The sequence below is a fragment of the Denticeps clupeoides genome, chromosome 1 (assembly GCF_900700375.1).
Source record: "Denticeps clupeoides chromosome 1, fDenClu1.1, whole genome shotgun sequence".
In the NCBI taxonomy this organism is placed as follows: domain Eukaryota; kingdom Metazoa; phylum Chordata; class Actinopteri; order Clupeiformes; family Denticipitidae; genus Denticeps; species Denticeps clupeoides.
In genome coordinates, this window is record NC_041707.1 from 40,676,756 (window position 1) to 40,700,503 (window position 23,748).

General features: G+C 41.1%; 1 protein-coding gene across 4 annotated transcripts in view; it reads left to right on the forward strand.

The window, feature by feature from the left end:
• The first annotated feature begins 2,314 nt into the window (after positions 1 to 2,314).
• LOC114793502 (zinc finger protein OZF-like) overlaps positions 2,315 to 23,748 on the forward strand; it is a 28,471-nt gene continuing 7,037 nt past the window's right edge. The window contains exons 1-4 of one of the 4 annotated variants that reach the window (XM_028985335.1): positions 13,510 to 13,602; positions 13,966 to 14,110; positions 15,618 to 15,789; positions 16,183 to 18,154. In XM_028985335.1, coding sequence (XP_028841168.1) covers positions 15,627 to 15,789; positions 16,183 to 17,582 — 1,563 coding nt within the window. In that variant the 5' untranslated portion in view covers positions 13,510 to 13,602; positions 13,966 to 14,110; positions 15,618 to 15,626 and the 3' untranslated portion in view covers positions 17,583 to 18,154. Of the gene's footprint in view, positions 2,419 to 13,509; positions 13,603 to 13,965; positions 14,111 to 15,045; positions 15,584 to 15,617; positions 15,790 to 16,182; positions 18,155 to 23,748 lie in introns of those variants that run through there. The other 3 variants (XM_028985354.1, XM_028985374.1, XM_028985363.1) reach the window with 3 other exon arrangements.

The window sequence follows — 23,748 nt, forward strand, 5'->3', positions numbered from 1 at the left end:
CAAAAACTCCTATTATAATCACTGAAGTGGTTTACACTGTGCAATTTACTGTGCACTTGCACTGTATGCACACATCTGTCATTTGTTGTTTATGATGAGACAACTCGCTAGAGAGCAGCGAGCATGCAACAGCAAAAGTTTCAGTCATGACTCATCTAAATGCCTGATTGATCATTGCATTCATAAAAAAAGAATTGTGTGTGATTGTTTATAATGTGTAACACTGTAAAACGCGTCTGTTGCGCAGCACCAGCCAGTGAAGGCAGATTAAAATCTATAGGTCTATACCTACATTTACATTTACATTTACAGCATTTATCAGACGCCCTTATCCAGAGCGACTTACAATCAGTAGTTACAGGGACAGTCCCCCCCCTGGAGCAACTTAGGGTTAAGTGTCTTGCTCAGGGACACAATGGCAGTAAGTGGGATTCGAACCTGGGTCTTCTGGTTCATAGGCGAGTGTGTTACCCACTAGGCTACTACCACCCTGACAGAACAAATAGACTCAGGGACAGTTTTTTCCCCAAAGCTGTTTCCATACTGAAAACTGTCATATTTGTATAATATTGCATTTATATTATACCCTTGTGCTATCTATACTACCTCTACCATACTGTATGCTGCTCGCCACTTTGGACCAAAGTATGTTTAATCTGGTTTATTTGTCTGTATGTGTACTGTAGTTATAGTTTTTAGTACATCACTTATACATTGCGCTCATTGTACTGTGTATAATGGCAATAAAGGCTTTCTATTCTTTCTATTCTATTCTATTCTGTTTTAGTTAATCCGTACCTGGAGTTATTACGTTTACACCTTGTCTAGACAGGACACGAGCGGTGTGACGCGTCATGACAGAAGACAGTAGAACCTGATGATTAAAATCAGGGATAATGTCTACACTGAAGGCGAAATTCCCAACAGCAAACGGATTCCCTGTTCTATTTCTAAGCTCTTTACAACGGCCGCTTTGTCATTAAAGTTGTTGCGGCGTGTTCGCGTTCTATATAGACACGGTGGTATGCTAATCCCTTTTATCAAATATACAAACACCAGAGACCGCTCAGATAATGTTTCACATGCTGGGAACGCTATCACAATATATAAATATAAACCATAAATGCTTAAAAATCACTAAACTCTGGGCGATTCATGATCACGCAGAAGAATGGTCACCTCCTGAGCAGCTCTGTAATTGGCCAAAATGCTTCTACGCCTCCCTGTGGATGACCTCTGACCTACTTTCTGTACGATCTGAATTTCTGGGTTTGAATTTTAGAAAACTGAATTTAGAAAATTGAATTTAGAAAATTGAATTTTAGAAAATTGAATTTAGAGAATTGAATTTTGATCATTCAGATTTACACAATTCACATTCAAATAGTTTTGTCATAATATTAGCTCTAATATTCAAGTAAAATAATTTCAAATTCAATTTTAATAATTCAAATTTACACAATTCACATTCAAATATTAGCTCCATATGTTCAGGAATGTCTGGACAACTCAGCTCCTCTTATATTCTATTAGCTAACGTGATATTTTATTGTAATGTTTAATAAGTTATTTTAAACTGAATCAGTTCAGTAAATCGAGTGGCACATCACAGTTCTTGCATACATTTATACACTATGCGTAGCCACATTTGGATGGCGCAAGCAAAGATACCAGACATTTGCACCACATAAGGCTGTAAAAACAAAGAATCAATGCATAACATTTATTAAGTAAAACTTTATTTTATCATCTAATTTGTTGCGAAATTTTGTGTTCGATAAATAATGTTACTCAGGCTACAGACCAGAGCATCTGTCTTCCCACCCCCATCTCATAGGACAGACACAGCTTCTACATATCAGCTCAGGGTAACAGTTTAACGAGAGAATCTCAGTGTAAATATGTAGTTTGTATAGAAGAAGCACGACTTGGCTGATCTTCACTTTTATTCACTCTGAAATGCGTCTTTAGTTTTTATCTGGTGTCTTTCAGCATTGATATACATGTCTCAAATAGCATTGATATACATGTCTCAAACCTCCAGGCACCCTGATTGTTGCTTTTGGTGAATACGTGGTTCCACAGGGAACCGTAGAGTGGTAGCAGCGTAGGGAATCAGAAGACCCAGTTAGTACAGAAGACCCCACTTAGTACCGTTGTGTCCTTCAGCAAGACACCTAACTCTGAGGCTCTCCACCGATTGTAAGTCGGGATCTGGTAAACGCCGTAAATTTACTTTGTCCCAGGTTCCCAGGATGGATCCCAGTCTGTCTCTGTCGTCCACTGAGACCAGGACTGTGGTCCAGAACAACACACACATTCCACTGAAGATGTTATCAGTTGTTCTTACACGACTGGAACACGATAAAACTCTGGAACCAACAGGAAGTGACGAGAAGAACATCTCCATCTCTTCTGGTGAGTGAACTAAAATCAGCAACATGATGTGGTGTGGGTCTGTCATTAATAAGTAGTCCCCTTAGAATATTATTGAGTCATTTTAAGAGCATTAACACATTGCAAAGCAATAATTTAATAGCATGATACTCCAAGTACACTTCCATATAGCGTTCAACGTTTTTTTCTTAAAATATTTTACTATTGGCAAAACTTAAATGCATACTCAAATTCAGTATACTAAAAGCAGCACAATAGTTTTTGAATATCTTTTGTAATAGTATTACACGGCAGATTTCCGGCTTCCCGACAAGGCTGTGACCAAAATGATGAAATAAGACCCAGATTCTCGAATCAGAGGATCTGACGTGGAGGTAGTCGAAGACTACCGGTACCTGGGGGTACACATTGACTGCAAACTGGTCCAAAAACACCAATGCGGTCTTCAAGAAAAAGCAGAGTTGGCTTTTCCTACTGAGGAGGCTCACGTCTTTCAATGTCAGCAGGAAAATGCTGACCATGTTCTATCACTCTGTGGTAGAGAGTGCTGTGCTCTTTGCAGCTGTATGCTGGGGCAGTGGGGTGAAGACAGCTGATGCAAACAGGCTGAACACGCTGATTAAAAGGGCTGGTTCTGTCCTGGGTGTCAGACTGGAGACCCTGACGGAGGTTTATGAGAGGAGAATGCTGAAAAAGCTGCTCGGTATGATGGACAATCCCTCTCACCCCATGCATGCCTCCATAATGGCCCATCGGAGCACAAGAAGCAAAAGACTCATAGCCGCTAAACGCAGAATCGGCCGCCACAGGAAATCCTTCCTACCTGGAGCTATCAGATTGTATAACTCGTTTCTCCTTTTCTCCTTCTCCTTGAGCATGTTGTTGACAAAAGAATTTCCCTCAGGATAAATAAAGTTCTTCTTATCTTATGAGGCATAATATCATTATCAAAATTGTACATTTGTTCTCCATCTTTTCGGTCCCACAAGCACACAAAGTACAGCTGTAATACCTATATATATATATAGGTGTGTGTGTGTGTGTGTATGTATATATATATATATATATATATATATTGCACATTTAATCCAATAATGCAACATATTGGGGCCATTTAAAGTACGCTTAAATAGTTATAGTAAAATACCCTTTAACTGTTTTTCTAAGGTGTGTTCATACCCTTGTGTAGCAGTAGTTTGGTGAACTGGGCAGCGTAATGAGCGTTTACTTTATTTGACCCGTGTACAGACAGCCATTCCGAATTACCAGATTTTCAAACGCAATGTTACTGTTTTAATGTGAACAATAAATTATTCTTGAACATATTTTAATTTTGAACTGAAAACACATTTTCGACCATTTTTTCTTTACAAAGCAAAAAGACTAATCCAGCGACGTTGAATAAAAAATTTGTTGTCCTTTTAATATGCATAACACACACAAATACAGGCCTTTAGAAGAAAATAATAAATAACCACACAAAGCAACATTCAGGTCTGTTTAACTGGAATTAACTGAATTGTTCAGGCCTTTTTGTTAACATGACAAAAAAAAATGTCTGTTGATGGGTTACCAGCACAAGACAGATGAAACCACCTGTCACATTCATTCCAGGCAATCTGGTTTGTCGTCGTCTTCCTCCGCTTGTCCGGGTTGTGGGGGCAGCATCCCAAGGGAATGCTAGGGAATCCCAGACAGCCCTCTCCCCAGCCACCTCCACCAGATCCTCCAGCAGACTGGAGATATAATTTCTCCAGCGTGTCCTGGGTCGACCCGGGGGCCTCCTGCCGGCCGGACATGCCCGAAACACCTCCCCAGGGAGGCGTCCAGGAGGCATCCTGACCAGATGCCCGAACCATCTCCACTCGCTCCTCTCGATGTGGAGGGGCAGCGGCCCCTCCCGAATGTCCAAGCTCCTCACCCTATCTCTAAGGCTGCGCCCGGCCACCCTACGAAAGAATTTCGGCCGATTGTATTCGCAATCTTGTTCTTTTGGTCATTACCCAAAGCTCATGACCATAGGTGAGGATTGGGATGTAGATCGAGAGCCTTGCTTTCTGGCTCAGCTTCCTCTTCATGACAGATTGGTTCAGCTTCCGCATCACTGCAGACGCTGCCCCAATCCGCCTGTCGATCTCCTGTTGCCAACAAGACCGAGAGATACTTAGACTCCACATTGCACAGGACACTTCATGTTCCTCCTGTGGGTGATAGGTCCACAGTTGGATGAGCCCATGTATCCGGTTCGAGCTGGGACCAGCCAGGCCCCATGGACGAAAGCCTGGCCACCAGGCGCACGCTCACGGGGCCCAACCCCAGTTCTGGCTCCAGGGTGGGACCCCAATAACCCTCCGGGCTGGGTACTTGGACTCTTTGTTGTTCCAACTTGAGGCAGGACCTCTCTTCCGACCTGGAGTTGGCAAGCCACCCTTTTCCGGTCGAGAACCATGGTCTCAGATTTGGAAGTGCTGATCCTGATCCCAGCCGCTTCACCCCTGGGTAGGGAACCTACCCATCAAGAGCTGTAGGTCAGAGCATGATGAAACTAGGAGGACCACATCATCCACAAAAACAGAGACAAGTTTCTCCTGCCACCAGAAATTCTATTCCATATAGGTTATGAACAGAACCCTTGCAGAGTCCAACCCTCACTGGGAACAAGTCCGACTTACTGCCGGCTATTCGGACCAAGTTCACGCTCCTCTGGTACAGGGACAACCCCATACTCCTGGAGCGCCCCCATAGGGTGCCACTGGGGACACAGTCATAAGACTTCTCCAAATCCACAAAACACATGTGGATTGGTTGGGCAAACTCCCATGCTCCCTCCATCACCCCAGCAAGGGTAAAGTGCTGGCGCAGCGGTTAAGGAAGCGGCTCCATAATCAGACAATTCGAATTTCGATCCACCAAGGTGCCACTGAGCAAAACACCGTCCCCACACACTGCTCCCTGGGCGCCTGTCATGGCTGCCTACTGCTCACATGGTTAAATGCAGAGACAAATTTCACTGGGTGCACCATGTTTTTTTCAACCCAAATGCTGGGTTGAGGCTGCTGTTGGGTTGATTTAACCCAATTTGGGTTGAAAATCGGTCTCGATCTGTGCTTAATATCTTGCTAACCAACACTTGCTATGCTAACAATGCTTAATATCTTTCTAACTAACACTTGCTATGCTAACAATGCTTAATATCTTGCTAACTAACACTTGCTATGCTAACAATGCTTAATATCTTGCTAACTAACACTTGCTATGCTAACAATGCTTAATATCTTGCTAACTAACACTTGCTATGCTAACAATGCTTAATATCTTGCTAACCAACACTTGCTATGCTAACAATGCTTAATATCTTGCGACTGCATTGGAGCCACCAATTTGTGTGTACTCACTCACACGGAGATCGGTAAGCTTTATTTTGCATATACAGTGTGAAAGGGGGTTTTGGGGTTTAATGTTGTATTTTAGAAGTATACCTTTCTGTCTACATTTGTCTGTTTCTTTCAAGTTTGGACTTTTTTTTAAAGGAGTTTTGCTTGCTGCAACGAGAACCATTTTGTGGATGAACAAGGTGAGTTGTTTTCTCTATTCAAATTAGAAACTGCTGGAACATTTGTAGTTTGAAACATGCATTTAATTATGAGGTCATCTTAAGGGAACAGTGAGCATTTGATACTTGCAGCATTGTGTTTTTAGAGTAGCTCTCTACTTCTCTACATACAGTTTTGAAGAATTCAAATTATTTCAATGTAGGTTTGAAAAAGTAAACACCCACTTTCAACATATGACAGTTTTTTTTTGCACTACTAGTTTTGTTTAAAGCCACTTTAATATGCTTTGGAAATGCAAGTACTATCTGCGAGAAGAGCACAGTTTTTTAAACATTACAGGCTAAAACATGAACTTATGCAAGAAGGAACTAAGCCCTTTCCTTGCTTGCATCAGGAATCATGTTTGTTCTTAGACGAGAGGAGGTTGTAAAGGATGAGCCTGACATCAGCCAGATGATCCAATGCTGGCCAGTGCTTTTCACTGAAAACCAGGTTTGTGGATGTGTCCTTTAATGTATTTTTTTTCTTATTTGTTTTACATACATGATGTTCAGAGAGGTTTATTTGTGTTATAAATATCTCTGCCTGAATATCAAAACTGAGCATATTTAATATTTTTCAGGTTTACCTGGAATTTAACAGGATTGTTGGTAGAAATTTTAAAGAAGAGTTCTTTGGTGTTCTTGATGGGTTGTGTCCAATTTTGATGGAAATTTCAAGAGGAAGACAGGTCGGATAGAAAAGCAATTAGCTGACCTGCTACAACACAACGGTGGGTTGATATTTCTCTTTTCTTCTCATAATGGTATTGATGGTTAGTTCAATACATAAACTGTTCTCTTGTGGTATTTCCCTATATAGACAAATAAACTGATATAAGATTTATTTCCTTTGTTCTACATTCAAGTGTGTTTTATACCACTTTGCAGAGCACAGAGCCAACAGCCATTAGATGCCTTGTCCTGAGAGGACTTCCAATAATTCTTGGAGATGATGCATCTATGTTCTTCAAGAGCAGTTCAGTGAGTAAACCCTTTCTCAATTTGTACCATTCAAATATCAAATTGTGTAATATACCACCTACTGTCACAACATGAAAGACGCCTATATATAAACACACAAAATAGCTTGTTTACAGTGCCTAAAATAAAATCACATTGAATTGCAAAATCTATAATATTAGATAATTCTATACAGTTGATTGTAGACAAATTGCTGTTAACCTGAATATTCTCTTTTTGTCTTGTTTCTTGCACTATGTAGAGTCTATGGAGACTCCATGGACATCCCAGTGGGAATCCTCTATTATGAGGACAACAGTTCAGCAAGCCCAGCATTACCATAACTCAACCCCTCAAGACTGGGCATCAACCGAGAGGGCAACCTGGCAAGGGAAGCACTCACCAACCTACCTCAAGCAATGTGCCTCTTGTTTGGCTTAACCTACGCACTTCACCTGCAGCACCCAAAGTGCTTGAAAACACGTTTACCTTCATTCAGCAGGCAATGTGAAATTAAGGTAGAAGTTCAGAAGCTGAAGAATGAGCTAGCAGGGTAAGACACAAGTATGCTTATAGCACAGCTCTTCATGCCTGATTGTTGTACAATTACTTTGCAGTGATTAGAGCAAATAGGCTTGCAGTTGTTCATTTTGTATCTGATTCTTCTTGTGCTTGATGTCTAGTATTGTATTATTATTTTTTTTACAGAGGGCACATTTTAGGAAAGTTGCAAGTTTATTTTGACCAAATCTGATCCTTACTGCATAGATGTTCTTAATGCCTGCTTTGTTGTGTGTTTCTTACAGATGACTCTTATATCTTAGTTTATGCATGATAAGAAAACTTTTTTTCATTACATTTACATGTCAAACTGTGTTGTTCTAAAGTTAATTTGGCTTCAATCTGATTCATTGTTACTGACTTTATTCCAGAAACACTGTGACTACAGTTTGATACATTTTCATAAAAATTGTCTTAATGTTAAGGTGGAGATGGAAAAAAAAGTCTTAAATTCATGTTTTGTCATGAATAAAATTCCATTATTGAAATATGTATTGCTGTATAATTGTTTTTCTTTTAGTAATTTTAATCACAAGTTTCTATATTAAATTTCTGACCCATTTTGGGTTCCATTCAACTCAGCAGCATAGTCATTTTTAACTAATAGTTGGGTTAAAAATCACAACCGAGCATGCTGGGTTAAACGTGTAACCCAACTTGTTGGGTCAAAATAACCCAGTGTTGGGTTGGTCCCTTTTTGACCCAGCGCTGGGTTACCAAAAAACCCCAAATTGGGTTGTTTTTAACCCAGCAGTTTTTAGAGTGTAGGGGGATCACACTCCTCAGCCTCCCTGGCCTCCCTGGAAAGGTCTACTCCAAGGTACTGGAGAGGAGGGTCCGGTCGACTGAGTTGAATATCCCAGGTGCGTTTAACTTTGAAATTTCAACTTATTAACAAATGTAATAAAATAAACGCTTAAAAAACTTTCAAATCACATGAGCCAACATTTTTTATTGACAACAGAACATAAGGTCTCTCCCCTTACGTAGAGATAGGGTCAAAGTGTAGTGAGTGTGAGCGGTGGAGTCCATCGAGATGTATTGTGTTTCATTTTGGGCTACATATTAAGAAATTTTTTTTTTTGGTCCTTTTCCATGGCCACTCCAAACTCCTCCCACATCTTCGCTTTTGTTCTGGCAAAACATTTACATTACAGCATTTATCAGACGCCCTTATCCAGAGTGACTCACAATCAGTAGTTACAGGGACAGTTCCCCCCTGGAGACACTCAGGATTAAGTGTATTGCTCAGGGACTCAATGTTAGTAAGTGGGATTTGAACCTGGGTCTTCTGGTTCATAGACAAGGGTCTTACCCACTAGGCTACTACCACTAGGCTACCTACCAACTACCGTTGCTACAGTCTTTATAGACTTCGGTTTTGGTCCCGGTTATGTTCTGGACACCAGAAATCGAGGAATGAATCAACAAATGATGCTGCAGAGTCTCTGCACTTTACAACAGTGGTTCTGGTAGTTGTGGTGCATATGGTGGTAGGTTCTCCAGAACCTGGGAAGGCCACGGCCGTTGCACACATTTGCTGTAGAATGGTGGTTCTGGTTGTTGTGGGGGGTACGGTGGCATGTTTTACAGAGCCTGGAACATCCATTGCTGTTGAAAAAATTCTCTGTAGAACAGCGGTTCTGGATGATGTGGTGTGTTCGATGGCATGGTCTCCAGAACCTGGGAAGGCCACTGCTCTGGTGTCTCAGTGCTGTAGAATGGCAGTTCTGGTTGTTGTTGAGGGTACGGTGGGATCTTCACCACAATGTGGGAAGGTCCTTGCTGCTGGTACTGTTGTGGTGTCTTTGCGCTGCAGAATGGCGGTTCTGGTTGCTGTGGCGGGGAAGGTGACATGTTCTCCAGAACCTGAGAAGGCCACTGCTGCTGGTTCTGCTGCTTCCTGTCCTTGGAGTGATCCCTCTCATGAACTTTCAGGGTGGATATGTGCAAAGAAGACTTTCCACCTTCATGCCAGTCATACAGCCTCTGACCAGAATGCTTTCTCTCATGGAGTTGAAGAGTGGATGTTTCTCCAGTGTGGGTTTTCAGGTGGTTCTTCAGATATTTTCTTTGTGAGAACTTTCTATCACAAAATTCACACTCAAAAGGTTTGTCACCAGTGTGCACTAACTGGTGTCTTCTAAGATTGGGCTTTTGAGAAAAACACTTCCCACATTTGGTACATCTATACGGCTTCTCCCCAGTGTGGGTTCTCGTGTGGATGTTAAGGGTGCTACGTTGAATGAACGTTTTACCGCACTCGCTGCAATGGTGTCCACCGGTCAAGGTAACCTTCTTCTGTGGTCGAACAGCCTTCACTGGCCTGGTTCCCGTGTCTGAATGAAGCTGGGCCAATCCCTGGCCTGACGTTCTTGGATGCATTTCAGTGTTTTTAGTATATGCCAACAATCTTTATTAAGAAGATTTTTTTTCTTATATAGATATAAGGCGTATTTCAGAAACTTCTTTATGTGACATTTAAGAACATGTCATCTCACCAGGTCCTGCTGTCTGATAGTAGTATTTAATAATTTTATAATACTTTGGAGTATGTTTCTTTATTCTTCTTTATCGGACATCCATTTACTTTACAATGAAAGTGAAGTGATTGTCATTGTGAAACACTGCAGCACAGCACACGGTGACACAACGAAATGTTGTTACGTCCTGGTCTAGGTCATGAACGTGAAAAATTTGAAAGAGGGAAGGAAACGGCACAAACTCTTTAGTGAGGTAATTTTTAATAAATCGAAACAGTACAAATTAAGGTTTGATTCAAGGCTACAGTCAGGCCAGGAAAAAGCACCGGGTAGACTAATGGGAACAGGGCATCTTTCTGGTGTATTTCCTTCCCCATTCTCCCTAAGCGACGGAGCTGGGTCTTCTGGTAGCCGGTACGGAGGGCGGGCCAGGCATGGGCCTGCATCCGCAGCCAGAGGTGTGGAGCGCCATAGAGCCCCCGGGTAGGCATGAGGACCCAGCTGGGATAGGCAGGAAGAGGGCATGCTCGTCTCAACGGACGCAGAAGGGTCTAGCCGGATGGTCTGGCAATGCCCCTACCTTGGCACCAGGGACGTGCAGTGAAAGGGGCTGCATGGTCCCAGAAGTGACGAGAACGATCGCCGGAGGTTCCAAAACCTACAAAATAAGTTATATAAATGATAGACAGGCAAGCCAGTGGCTAACATATATTAATGTAGAACATTTTAAGACTTTATTAAACACCAGATAAAGATGATGTTTTTCGAAGAATGCTTTGTCTGTCTGTCTACTCTGAAGGCTCAGGTCTGCTGGTCCATGAGAGGGATGACTTTGCTCTGCAGAATTGTGCAATACTTGTGTCTGTACATGTTCATGTTTAAATCAATTTGAGTCTCCAGTAGGACTCGGAAAAGTTCTCCACCTTGGTGTTCGAGATGAGGAGCAACACTTTCCTGTAAAGAGCAGCTTGTAATGCACGTTGGGTCGTCACACTTGGCTGCAAATTTGTTCGAGCGCATGTATCCCAGGTGCGTTTAACCTTTAAATTTCAACTTTAAATTTAAAATAAACACTTTAATACATCTAATAAATGTAATGGTTGTTGTGGTGGGGATGGTGGGCTGTTCACCACAGTGTCAGAAGGTCCCTGCTGGTGGTGCTGCTGTGGTGTCTCTGTGCTGTAGAATGGTGCTTCTGGTTGTTGTGGGGGGGAAGGTGGCATGTTCTCCAGAGCCTGCTACGACCATTGCTGTTGTACAAATTCGCTGTAGAACAGCGCTCCTGGTTTTTGTGGTGGTGACGGTGGGTTCTTCTGCTTTCTCTCCTTGGAGTGATCCCTCTCATGAACTTTCAGGGTGGATATGTACGAAGAAGACTTTCCACCTTTATGCCGGTCGTACAGCCTCTGAAGAGTGGATTTGTCTCCAGTGTGGGTTTTCAGGTGGTTCTTCAGATTTTTTTTTTGTGAGAACTTTCTATCACAAAATTCACACTCAAAAGGTTAGTCACCAGTGTGCACTAACTGGTGTGTTCTAAGCTTGGGCTTTTGAGAAAAACACTTGCCACATTTGGTACATCTATACGGCTTCTCCCCAGTGTGGGTTCTCGTGTGGATGGTAAGGGTGCTACGTTGAATGAATGTGTCACCGCACTGGCTGCAATGGTGTCCCCCGGTCCAGGTTTGTGTGTCTGAGTGACACTGGGCCAATCCCTGGCTTGACCTTCCTGATTGCATTTCAGTGTTTTTAGTACATGCAAACATTCTTTATGAAGAATATGTTTTAATTTTTTTTTCTTATATAAATAAGGTGTATTTAAGAAACTTCTTTATGTGACATTTAAGAACATGTCATCTCTGCCGTCCCCTGGTCCTTGTATATTACTTTGGAGTGTGTTTCTTTATTCTTCTTTATCGGACGTCCCTTTACTTTACGATGAAAGTGAAGTGATTGTCATTGTGAAACACAGCAGCACAGCAGACAGTGACACGATGAAATGTGTCTTCTTCATTTAACCATCACCCTGAGAAAGCAGTGGGCACCATGACAGGCGCCCGGGGAGCAGTGTGTGGGGACAGTGCTTCGCTCAGTGGCACCTCGGTCGATCGCTATTCGTACAGGCAACCTTCTGATTACGGGGCTACGTCCTTAACCACCACAGCCCCCAAAAAAGTGCAAGAGTACCACACAGAGACTCAATATATCAGCACGCTGAATGAATGTGTCACCACACTGGCTGCAATGGTGTCCCCCGGTCCAGGTTTGTGTGTCTGAGTGACACTGGGCCAATTCCTGGCTTGACCTTCCTGATTGCATTTCAGTGTTTTTAGTACATGCAAACATTCTTTATGAAGAATATGTTTTACGAACCACAGCCCCCAAAAAAGTGCAAGAGTACCACACAGAGACTCAATATATCAGCACGCTCTCAACGGAGCAGCTGTAGAAGACAGACCAAATAGGTGTGAGAGGAGAAGTTTACTGCAAGATCAAGATGGAACGACCCTCGTTAAACAGGAGGAGGAGGACTTAGACATAATCTGTCACCCGCTTACAATGCAGTTGTTTCGACTGTACCCAGGCGGTCTCACAGTCGTTCACACTCTGGCTGAAAGTTGAGTCGTAAAAAGTGGCCAACCTGGTGGACGTGTGAATTGGGCCTCAGACACAACCTATCAATCAGGCCCAATTAACACGTCCACCAGGTTGGCCACTTTTTACGACTCAACTTTCAGCCAGAGTGTGAACGACTGTGAGACCGCCTGGGTACAGTCGAAACAACTGCATTGTAAGCGGGTGACAGATTATGTCTAAGTCCTCCTCCTCCTGTTTAACGAGGGTCGTTCCATCTTGATCCACCAGTTTGGCCACATTGAACGACCCGCTTAACAGGGGCAGGAGGAGCTGCCAGGGCGGGAATCTGTCCCTCTCAAACTTGCAGTAGAAGGTGTTAAGTTCTTCTGCCAGGTCTTTGTTTGCTGGTACAGGGGGTGGGGGTCTTCTGTAGCTGGTGAACTCTCTCAGGACTCTACAGACTTACAGGGTCGTTCAAGGTGGGATTGACGTGAAACCAACCTGGAGGATAAACTTGTGGGCACAAGCCAGCTTCCCTCAGATTGACAAAATTCTGTGGATGCGGGATGAAACATGAAAGAAGGAAAGTGCAGTTTCCACGACTCAACTTTCAGACAAATTCACCTGGATGACTGAGATTCTTCACAGACATTAACATACATGAAAGCCAGAGAGAAGGACAACCTACAGGTGACCACCAGTTACCACCTTCAGGATTCCACAGGGTTTGTAAACCTGCTTCTCCGACCATGGAAGGGTGAAACGTTGTCAAGGATCCATAACCAGTCCAGTTGCCACTGAAATTACCCTTTTTCCTGGTAACCATGAGCTGGACGACTGAGAACCTTCACAGATACGGCCAAATGCCTGTTGCGAATTGCTGAGTCTTCCACTAGAGGGCAGCGGCGGGCCGCTGAGTATATTTCAGTCAGGCAGTGAGTAGGACTCAAAAAGGGGTCCTTAGGAGCTCGCGGCTCGCCGTTTTCTCCCGTGCAGCGCGGACATAAAACCAGATATGAGCACATGAGCAATGTGAGTTACTGCTCGTGTATATTCATTCATGATAATAACGCCGGATGATCATTGTTACCGAAATTTATATGAATGTTAGATCCAGAGTTCATGTTAATCAGTTTCATGCTAACGCTAGCCGGTTTTTATATATACATATACATACCAACAGAATTTTATATATATATATATATATATATATATATATATACATATATAAAATTCTGTTGGTATGTTCTGAAGGAATATTACTATTTTAAAGGAATAACAATGTTGTCATTGTCGTCCTCAAGTTGAAAGCTATACTGATCGTTTATTCTCTTCTTCTTGTTCTATATCAGATATTAATCACGTGTAAACTTTTCTTCCTGCTGTACTCTGCAGTAAGGAACTTCATCGGTGTTCCTTGCTCCCGTGTCCCTGGGGGACTCACAGCCTTCAGCGTCGCTCCTTCGGGCAGATCTCTTCACCTGCAGCGAGCGGAACACCGTAGCAGCACCGTACAGGACACCAGGACACTTCCCCGCCCGTAAGGTTATCGGGTAACCACGCCACCTCCGCTGGCTACAAACACACAGTGAACGTGTCCAGACCGCCGGCATCATTTACATTTACAGCATTTATCAGACGGCCTTATCCAGAGTGACGTACAATCAGTAGTTAGTAGTAGTTCGAACCTGGGTCTTCTGGTTCAGAGGCGAGCATGTTACCCACTAGGCTACTACCACCCCGCATCAGCACCGGTTCAAGCATCTGCAGGGTCTTCGCCGCACATGGCTCGTTGTTGCTTCACAAGAATAAGATAAGATCAACTTTTATTAGTCCCACAAGTGGGAAATTGCATTTGTTACGGCAGAAAGTTGATAGAAGCAGAAGAAATAGCAGCAAAAAAAAAAAATAGATGTATATATCTTCAAATGTACAATTGAGATTTACACATGTGCAATGGGTAAAATGGGTACACCAGTACAATAATTACCGTGATGTATTTACTCTCCTTCCCACATCGTGGGTGCAGTAGCCTGCCACTGAAGGGTGGGAAGGTTTCCTGCATGGGGTGGGAGATGTTGTCCAACAGGGATGACAACTTAGCCACCATTCTCCTGTCACTCACCACCTCCACTGGGTCCAGAGGGCATCCAGAGCTGGCCTTCCGGATCAGCCTGTTCAGTCTCTTTCTGTCCCCAGCGGAGATGCTGCTGCCCCAGCAGACCACACCGTAAAAGATGGCTGATGCCACTACGGAGTCATAAAATAATAGATGGTTTTGAACGTCCCCTTAATTTATATAGGCCTCCTTGTCCCACCTCTCTCCTCCTACCTCTTGAAAATTTTTAAGCATTTTTTAAGATTTTACAATTTACAATTTTTATACTACCATATTTCCTTAAAAACTCCCCTACCTCATACTTATGTAAAGGTTTTTTGTTTCTCAGCTTTCTCTCAAAATTGGGGTACCAGCGATGTAAGTTTTCTCATAATCAGCAAGAAATTGTTCCGTTTCCAATACAATGACTGAGGAATATACGTGTTTAATAGTTTAATAATGATAATATAGATAATAATAATGTAGATGGATAGAGGTTGAGGGCAAGATGGCAACGTCAATGTTGTCTTCAGTTGACACATCCGAAATTAACCGAAAATCCAATCTAGACTGTCTGCAACCAGATTTATTACTCCAAGTAAACTGTATTTCCAAGAACAGTTTGGTGAAGAACGATGCCCTTTCCAGCATGATTGAGGATTGTGCCATAAGGTCAAAGTGAGAACTAAGTGTCTCAGGCAACAACAAAAAAAAGCAATGAAAATATGGATTCTTCGCATAAACCTGATGTAATTGTCAATAAAATAATTAGAAAATTATAAAGTGCCTGTAAATATACTTCAACTCCCCACAAAAACTGACAAAATGATCAAAAAACACTGAACCAGTTAACTTTGAAAACCAGTATTTGTGTCGTTCTCAAAGCTTTTAGCCATTATTGCATTATTGCAGTTGGTGAATAAGTGAAACGTCTCCCACTTTGTCCCAGGTTCCCAGGATGGATCCCAGTCTGTCTCTGTCGTCCACTGAGACCAGGACTGTGGTCCAGAACAACACACACGTTCCACTGAAGATTTTATCAGTTGTTCTTACACGACTGAACCACGATATAACTCTGGAACCTACTGGAACTGATGAGAAGAACGTCTCCATCTCTTCTGGTGAGTGAAGTAAAATTAGCATCATGTCCTCCAAAATAGCGATTAAATTATTCTTTTGTCAATTTAAGAGCATTACTATATCACACAGATAATTTAATAGCAAAGTAGTACAAGTACAATCAAATTGCATTTTTTTAAATTAAAATATTTATAAACTAATTGCAAAACATGTAACATTAATTATTATATCTTTGCTCAGTGGAATACCCAAAGTTTTTGCATTAAACAAACATGAAGTTTGTTCCGTATTTTTATACTTTAAACAGTTTCCATCTTTCAGCCAGTTTAAAGGGTTTATTTTGCTGAATAAAGTATTAATTTCAGAAACGTGCTTCAGGTGTATCTGTATTAATGTGTTTTTATGGTTTTAATTATTTTTACGTTTTACTACAGATGGAACCAAAGAAGTCAAGAGAAGAACGAGGAACACAACTGCAGAGACGTTCCAATGCAAACAAGAGTCTAGCAAGAGTTTTATTCAAGTAGAAAAACTTCAGTCGCACCAGAAGATTCATACTATGGAGAAGCCCTACCAGCGTGTGGAGTGTGGTGGGAGTTTTTCGCAAGGATTGTTCTTTAGCAGACACCAGAGGATCCATGTTGGAGAGAAGCCCTACTCCTGTACAGAGTGTGGGAAGAGTTTTTCGCAACAATCACACCTTAAAGAACACCAGATGATACATACCGGTGAAAAGCCCTACCAGTGTGTAGAGTGTGGGAAGAGTTTTTCAAATACATCAAAGCTTAAAAGACACCAGATGATACATGCTGGAGAGAAGCCCTACCAGTGTGTAGAATGTGGAAAGAGTTTTTCACGAGGATCAGACCTTAAAGTCCACCAGATGATACATACTGGTGAAAAGCCCTACCAGTGTGTAGAGTGTGGGAAGAGCTTTTTAAAAATAGATAAGCTTAAAAGACACCAGATGATACATACTGGAGAAAAGCCGTACCTGTGTGTAGAGTGTGGGAAGAGTTTTTCACGAGGATCACACCTTAAAGAACATCAGAGCATACATACTGGAGAGAGACCTTACTATTGTGCAGAGTGTGGGATGAGTTTTTCACAAGCATCAGCCTTTAAAAGACACCAGAGGAGTCATACTGGAGAGAGACCTTACTATTGTGCAGAGTGTGGGAAGAGTTTTTCTCATGCATCAACCCTTAAAGGACACCAGAGGATACATACTGGAGAGAAGCCCTACCAGTGTGTAGAGTGTGGGAAGAGTTTTTCACATGCATCAGACCTTAAAGAACACCAGAGGATACATACTGGAGAGAAGCCCTACAAGTGTGCAGAGTGTGGGAAGAGTTTTTCACAAGCATCAACCCTTAAAGGACACCAGAGCACACATACTGGAGAGAAGCCCTATCAGTGTGTAGACTGTGGGAAGAGTTTTTCACGACCATCAACCCTTAAAGAACACCAGAATACACATACTGGAGTGAAGCCCTATCAGTGTGTAGAGTGTGGGAAGAGTTTTTCACAAAGATCAGACCTTAAAGTCCACCAGATGATGCATACTGGTGAAAAGCCCTACCAGTGTGTAGAGTGTGGGAAGAGTTTTTTACAAGCATCGACCTTTAAGGTCCACCAGATGATACATACTGGTGAAAAGCCCTACCATTGTGTAGTGTGTGGAAAGAGTTTTTTACGAGGATCACATCTTAAAATCCACAAGATGATACATACTGGAGAGAAGCCATACCAGTGTGTAGAGTGTGGGAAGGGTTTTTTACGACCTTCAACCTTTAAAGAACACCAGAGTACACATACTGGAGAGAAGCCTTAACAGTGTACAGAGTGTGGGAAGATTTGTCTACATACACAAAAATGTGCCCAGTTTTGCATTATTGGGGATGGGAGTATCTTGTATGGCCACCAGATTCCTCTCACAGTTCAACATGTCCATCACATAGAGTTGATCAGGCTGTTAACCAACATTCTGCAGGCCACAATCATCTTGTCTTCAATAGCTGTGTGAAGTTGATGAATATGAGCAGGAACTGGAACGCTCAATGGTTGACGTGTTTGGTGTGTTAGGATTAGGATGTGGAGTATGTACCTTATCTTGACAACTTACACACACATCCTATCCACAAGGGGGCACCAGCTTTCTTCCAGGTTTGCAGGTCTGCAAGTTATATTTATTCATGATTGTAATGGCTGTAGTGATGGTGAGAAAAAGCCTCACGAGGCATTGAATCACTTTGGACAATTAGTTTGAGAAAGGGTTCATTTCTCGAAGCTTCATGTGCACACAACACCACCTACTGGCCAGTTGTATAGTTACAAAAACGGTATCATCAAATAATGGCAATACTAAAAATGATCACATTTATAATAAAATACTGTTTGTGTGTACTCTGTCTGATATTTTTCATAATATGGCAGTATCATGTAATATGGCAAGACGTGTATGTTTATGTAGCTTGGACAATGTTGTACAGAACAGGGGAGATGTTATTCTTATTTATTCAGAAATAACTTTTTCACAATAACAGTTTTTTGGTTTTAAGTTTTTTTTTGACACAATATCTCTGGCTTTTGAAGACATAGAAGATTCCGGTGAGACGCTAGAGCTAGATCATACAAATTGGGGTACAGTAATTTTGGCCTCTCCTTGTGCTTCAGAGGTCCAGCCTGCTAATATTTGGCTCTGAAAGAGAGCTCCATACCTCCAAGGTGGCATCTTCTGTTACATTCTGAGCCTTCCGTGCCTCCATGACGCTTCCTTCTAATAGATGGCGCAGTTTGCCAACTAAAAGGAAACCACATGTAATTAAGTATACTCATAGGAGTATTTGACCTAAAAATGTAATGTAATAAGGTACCTCCAGTGACCTCATGTGAGGTCTCTTTGTTTTGACTGTACAATGGTCACACACTCGGAAGTCGGTTGCTTTATTGCTTCAGTACACTGCAAAAACGATTAAGACAAATCTAAGAAATTAACTCTTAAGTTTAAGGTGGAAATGACTTAATACTAGTGAAATTATCTGTCCATGCAGCAAGATAATTTTACTTGATAAGAAATCTTAAAATAAGAGTTGTTTAGTCTAGAAATAAGAATGCTCTGATAAGTGTTTAAAGGATTGGAATAAGCTGAAAATGCTAGTTTTTAGATCAAATTACTTGAGATCAGACTTACTAGCACAGTAATAAGTGATATATACTAAATATTAGCAAATGATTCTTAATTCTATACGGTTAAAATAATTCCCAAATCATTATTTAGGACTTAATTCTAGTGAAATATATTTATGCTGTTACTTGAAACAAGTCAGTTCATTTAAAAATAAGTATGTTAATCCATATTTAAGATAATACTACTCATTAATATTAGACCATATTTCTTAAAACTAGAAAACCACATTAAATCACAACCAGGACTTCAAGTAAAATTTTCCATTATTTATTGATTGAACAACTTTTGAGAGAGAGAGGGACAGAGAGAGATTTTACTGTTGAACCAATGAAGACAAATATTTTTACATGAAATGCCACAAATCCTTAGTAGAGGACAAAGAAGAACTTGTTCTAGCTTTCAAAAGTCAGGTACAGGTGTATGGCAACAAATGACTGACAGAGAGAGGTAGAGAGGTAGAGAGAGGCCGTTTCTCCAAGTAAAGAGATGGATCCTCCTTTGGCTACAAATAAATGACAAGGACATACAGTTGAATGTGGATTATAAGCGTTTCAAGAAAACATCTTCACAGCCTATTTATCTGCACATTTATTCTACACAGCAAAATGGTTTTACACAGGATAATGGAAGATTGTAAGCACAAAAACTTCAAATGGCAATTCATTTTGCAATTGCCAATTCAATATTCAGAGCATGTAATTGAAATTACATTTTGCAACTGGTAATTCAATGTGCAAAGTGCTGATGCAATCCTTAATTCATTTCAAAACATTTTGAATAATAAATAGACTAACAATTCACTGAATTGCATTTCGTATATGGGTTTTGTGCCTCTTTATTCAAATTCAAATGGCCATGCATTTTGCAATTGGCAATTCAATGAGCATAGTGCTGATGCAATCCTTAAATCATTTCAAAGGAAGTGATGTCGATGAATATCTGGTAATTGTTATTCTATTTATTATACAACATATTTTGAAATGATTTAAGGATTGCATCAGCACTATGCTCATTGAATTGCCAATTGCAAAATGCATGGCCATTTGAATTTTTGTGCTTATAATCTTCCATACAGAATAAACGTCAAAAGGTTTTACAGAGGATGCCCTTCCTGACATAAGGATGTCAATGCAAAAACACCTCACAGTGGCTGCATTGATATTTCCAACAAAACTCCCACCTGAATAATATGGAGCAGTGCTTCACTGGCATTCCCAAGTCGTTTTGGTGGTGCAGATGGCGAGGGGAGAAGTGTTGGGAGTGCTGTCATAAGGGCAATGGTGAAATCCACTTAAGGAAAAGAAAAAACAATCAAAAACAATTTAGACACACTTAAACAGTACTATTTTCCAACACTATTCCTGGAGGACAACTTCTCTGCAGATGTTTCAGGTCTTTATATTCTAATACACGCGTTTAATCTACTTACGATAAATGCACATAGTTCAAATGCGCACATCATGATTACCTAGATTCCATTTGTATTAAATGAGGCTTTACCACCTTTATCAATATTAATATGTAGTAAAACATCAATGGAAGCTAATAAACCATGCAGTCCAGCAGTCCTCCAGGAGAAAAGACAGATTACAACAGATTTGATATGTAGAACAGCAACTTACCTCCCTTTAAGATTTGAGGGAAAAGGGGGTTTCACAGCCTTCTTCCAGACTCCATAGAATTGCACCTTGGCACAGAAGTCTTCCCATCTTCTTTTCGTGTCCTCTATGTATTTGCTGTTACCACCACCCAGGATGCGACGTAGCTCATCCAAAGCCTAAGACAAAATTGTGCTTACCATTACTGCAGCAGTGTGCAGGCTTGACACCACAGACTCAACACACAGGAATTCCAGTTAGCTGCCTAATACAACACAGATAACACACAAGAGTTCCAGGTAACTGGAAGTTAAATGACTTACATTTTGAGTGTCTTTGAAGCAAGGTCCAAAATTTGAGCAACATCACTTTGGTTGGGTTTTGGGTTGGGTCTGTTGTACATTTTGCTGAGTGTTTTGTAGTGCCGGGCCTGCATCTTCAGACTGTCCTGGTTTGCTAAGATAGATACAACAAGTCCTTTTAAATACTTTTGCACCTGCAGCATAGAAAAGGAAATAAAATGAATAATTGGAAAATGCCATGTATGAAGGACACTCAACGGTTTGGGAATCAACCCTGTGAACAAAGGGTTGCTGGTTTGATTCCTCTAGAGGAATAAGCAGAATCCTTTAAGGGTAAATGCATCTTTTAATTGTGTGACCCTGGAATGATGGGTAAGGACATTAGGACATTAAGTAAGGACATTAGGAAAACTGACAGCAAAACATTCAGAGAATCACAAGTTCAATATCCCTTGCAATACACTTATTCGTATAGGGTGCATACGAATAAAGGCTATGTAGGACTATGGCACAACAACTTAATTTTACCACTTTTAGCATATACCTGGACTAAGGTTGTCACCGCTGAGGTCATCGTTACTTGGAAAAATTACACGTGAAGCAGATGAAGAACTAGTATCACCAACTGTCTCATCTTCTGTGCTTGTCTCAAATAGCTTGTCCTCGTTGTGGCATGGGGCCCTGCCTCTTCCTTGGGGACTTAATATTTTGGACTCGTTTGTAAATTTTGGAGTATATGGTCTGCTGTGATAACAAAATAATAACAGAATGATAAGTTTTTTTTTGCTCCCCATCACACATATGTTTTAGGCTTTAAAGGACAAAAATGCTTACATATGGCAGATCTCCAGCATCCGGTAACATTGGATAATAGTCAACAATATTCTGTGACATTGCTCTCAGTTCATGTTTGGAGGGGAATGTCACTACTTTTCCCAGGGGACTAGCACGCAGGATTGCAACCATGCTGGTGACCGTATTTCTTATAAGTCTGCAACTTAGCTCTTTCGACATCTTGCACTCATATTCCTTCCCATTGCGGAGCAATGCAAAATACTGGCTGCGAACCATGTCTAACTCCGAATCTGCGTACAACACATACTCTGGCTGGTCTGGCAGTTTCACTGTTTTGGCAGTGGTTTCATGTATGGGAGTGGAGGTTTGAGGCTGGCATGGTGGTACAGCACTTGCTGAAGGTATAATCCCATTTCCACTACAGCTGTTGGTGTCATGGTCTGCAGCATTTTCAAACTATTGAAATTGTGGGGACAATTAAAAAAATAATATATATATATATATATTTAAATAATTCATTATATATATATTAAAAACAAGGAACACGTTCAATGACAATCCCCTAAGCTATTTTGGCTATATTTAGCTATATTTACCTGTGGACTGATGACATCCCACAGTTTCTTCCGCCTGAGAAAATTTTCAGGGCCAGGAAATAGATCCTTCAGGTCAAGTCATTGAATTTAAATGTCCAAATTTAATATAGTACCTAATAAAATATGACAGATCCATTTGATATAGTACTACTAATAATAAAGTTGAAAGACGGTATCACTGAACCTTAAACTACATATTTGCTGATATATATTTGATAAATATTAACAACTTTGCTACATAAGCCTTAAACCACCTGTATAGTGCAGTGCGCACAATTTAGAAGCAGTTTAATTTTAAAGGACCATATTAGGACTTGAATTACCATTAGTGAAGTTTTAAATTGTTTTATTTCGGCAGAGCGATTTACGAAATACTGACTGCATTGTAATTGTGAAGCGCCGGTCTCGGCTTTACGAGGACGCATTCCAAAAAAGCATACTACACAGGAGCGGCCCCGATGCGACGCTTCACGGCTCTTTGGTGCTTCAAATTAAAGCCCTGCATTGGGAGCGGAATCCCGTGGGACCCAACGCAAATCTCGCGGGATTGGGCGGGATTTAGGTTGCCGTGGGCGGGATCAACAGAGACAGCAGGCGGGAACGGACGGGATAAAAATAGACAGCGGGTCCCAAAATTGTTAGCAGGATGGAGGATGTAGCTGAAGTTGTCAATAAAATTAAGAATGGAGAATATAAAACAAAACTAAAGATTGGGAAATCGGAGATGTGGAAAAAGTTTAAAATTGTAACAGACAAAGAAGGTAAAGAGCTGGACTTTGCGTGTTGTTTTAAAGTTAGCTAGGAAGCTAGCATGTCTTTATAGGAACGAATGGAAAACGAAAACCTGGGACATAACTAAACAAACTTATTTTGCATGGTCTTAAAAATTGATTATGAAAGAATGATGCTCGATACCTACCTTTAACTTGTCTCCGTTCTGATTTCTTCAAAACACTCCTCAGGTTGACCAAGCGAAAAGGCTCCGATTTAGAGAACTGACTTCGTCTTGCGATTAAGGATAATATAAATTTAAAATACATATGTTGTTACAGAAATGCGAGAATGAATATAAAACGTCGGCTCAACATTTTAAATGTAAAATGGCGATGTTAAATAAAAAAGGTTTTATATAATTAACCCTCCCCATTGCATTTTTTGAACGTCCCATCCCTACTTTGCCTCTGATTGGTTAAATTTGGGCGGGAGTGCCTCTTATTGGCTTGGCTTACATTTAACCAATCAGAGGCATAGAATCAGGCGGGATACTTTAGTGGGAAGTCTATGATTTTCTCAGATGTGAGTGGTACATTACCTGTGTTTGGATTGATGAAGGATATCTTTGCAATTGATGAGCTTATTGATTACACATCTTACTTTCCTGTTAGTTTTAAAGAAAGTTTTTTTGTGCCAATGAAATATAATGTTAATGATATTTTTGCACATAGACATGGACCTGGGGGTACAAATGTGTCATGAGTTGCGCTTTATACAGTATATTGTAAAATGTTTTGTAAGAGGC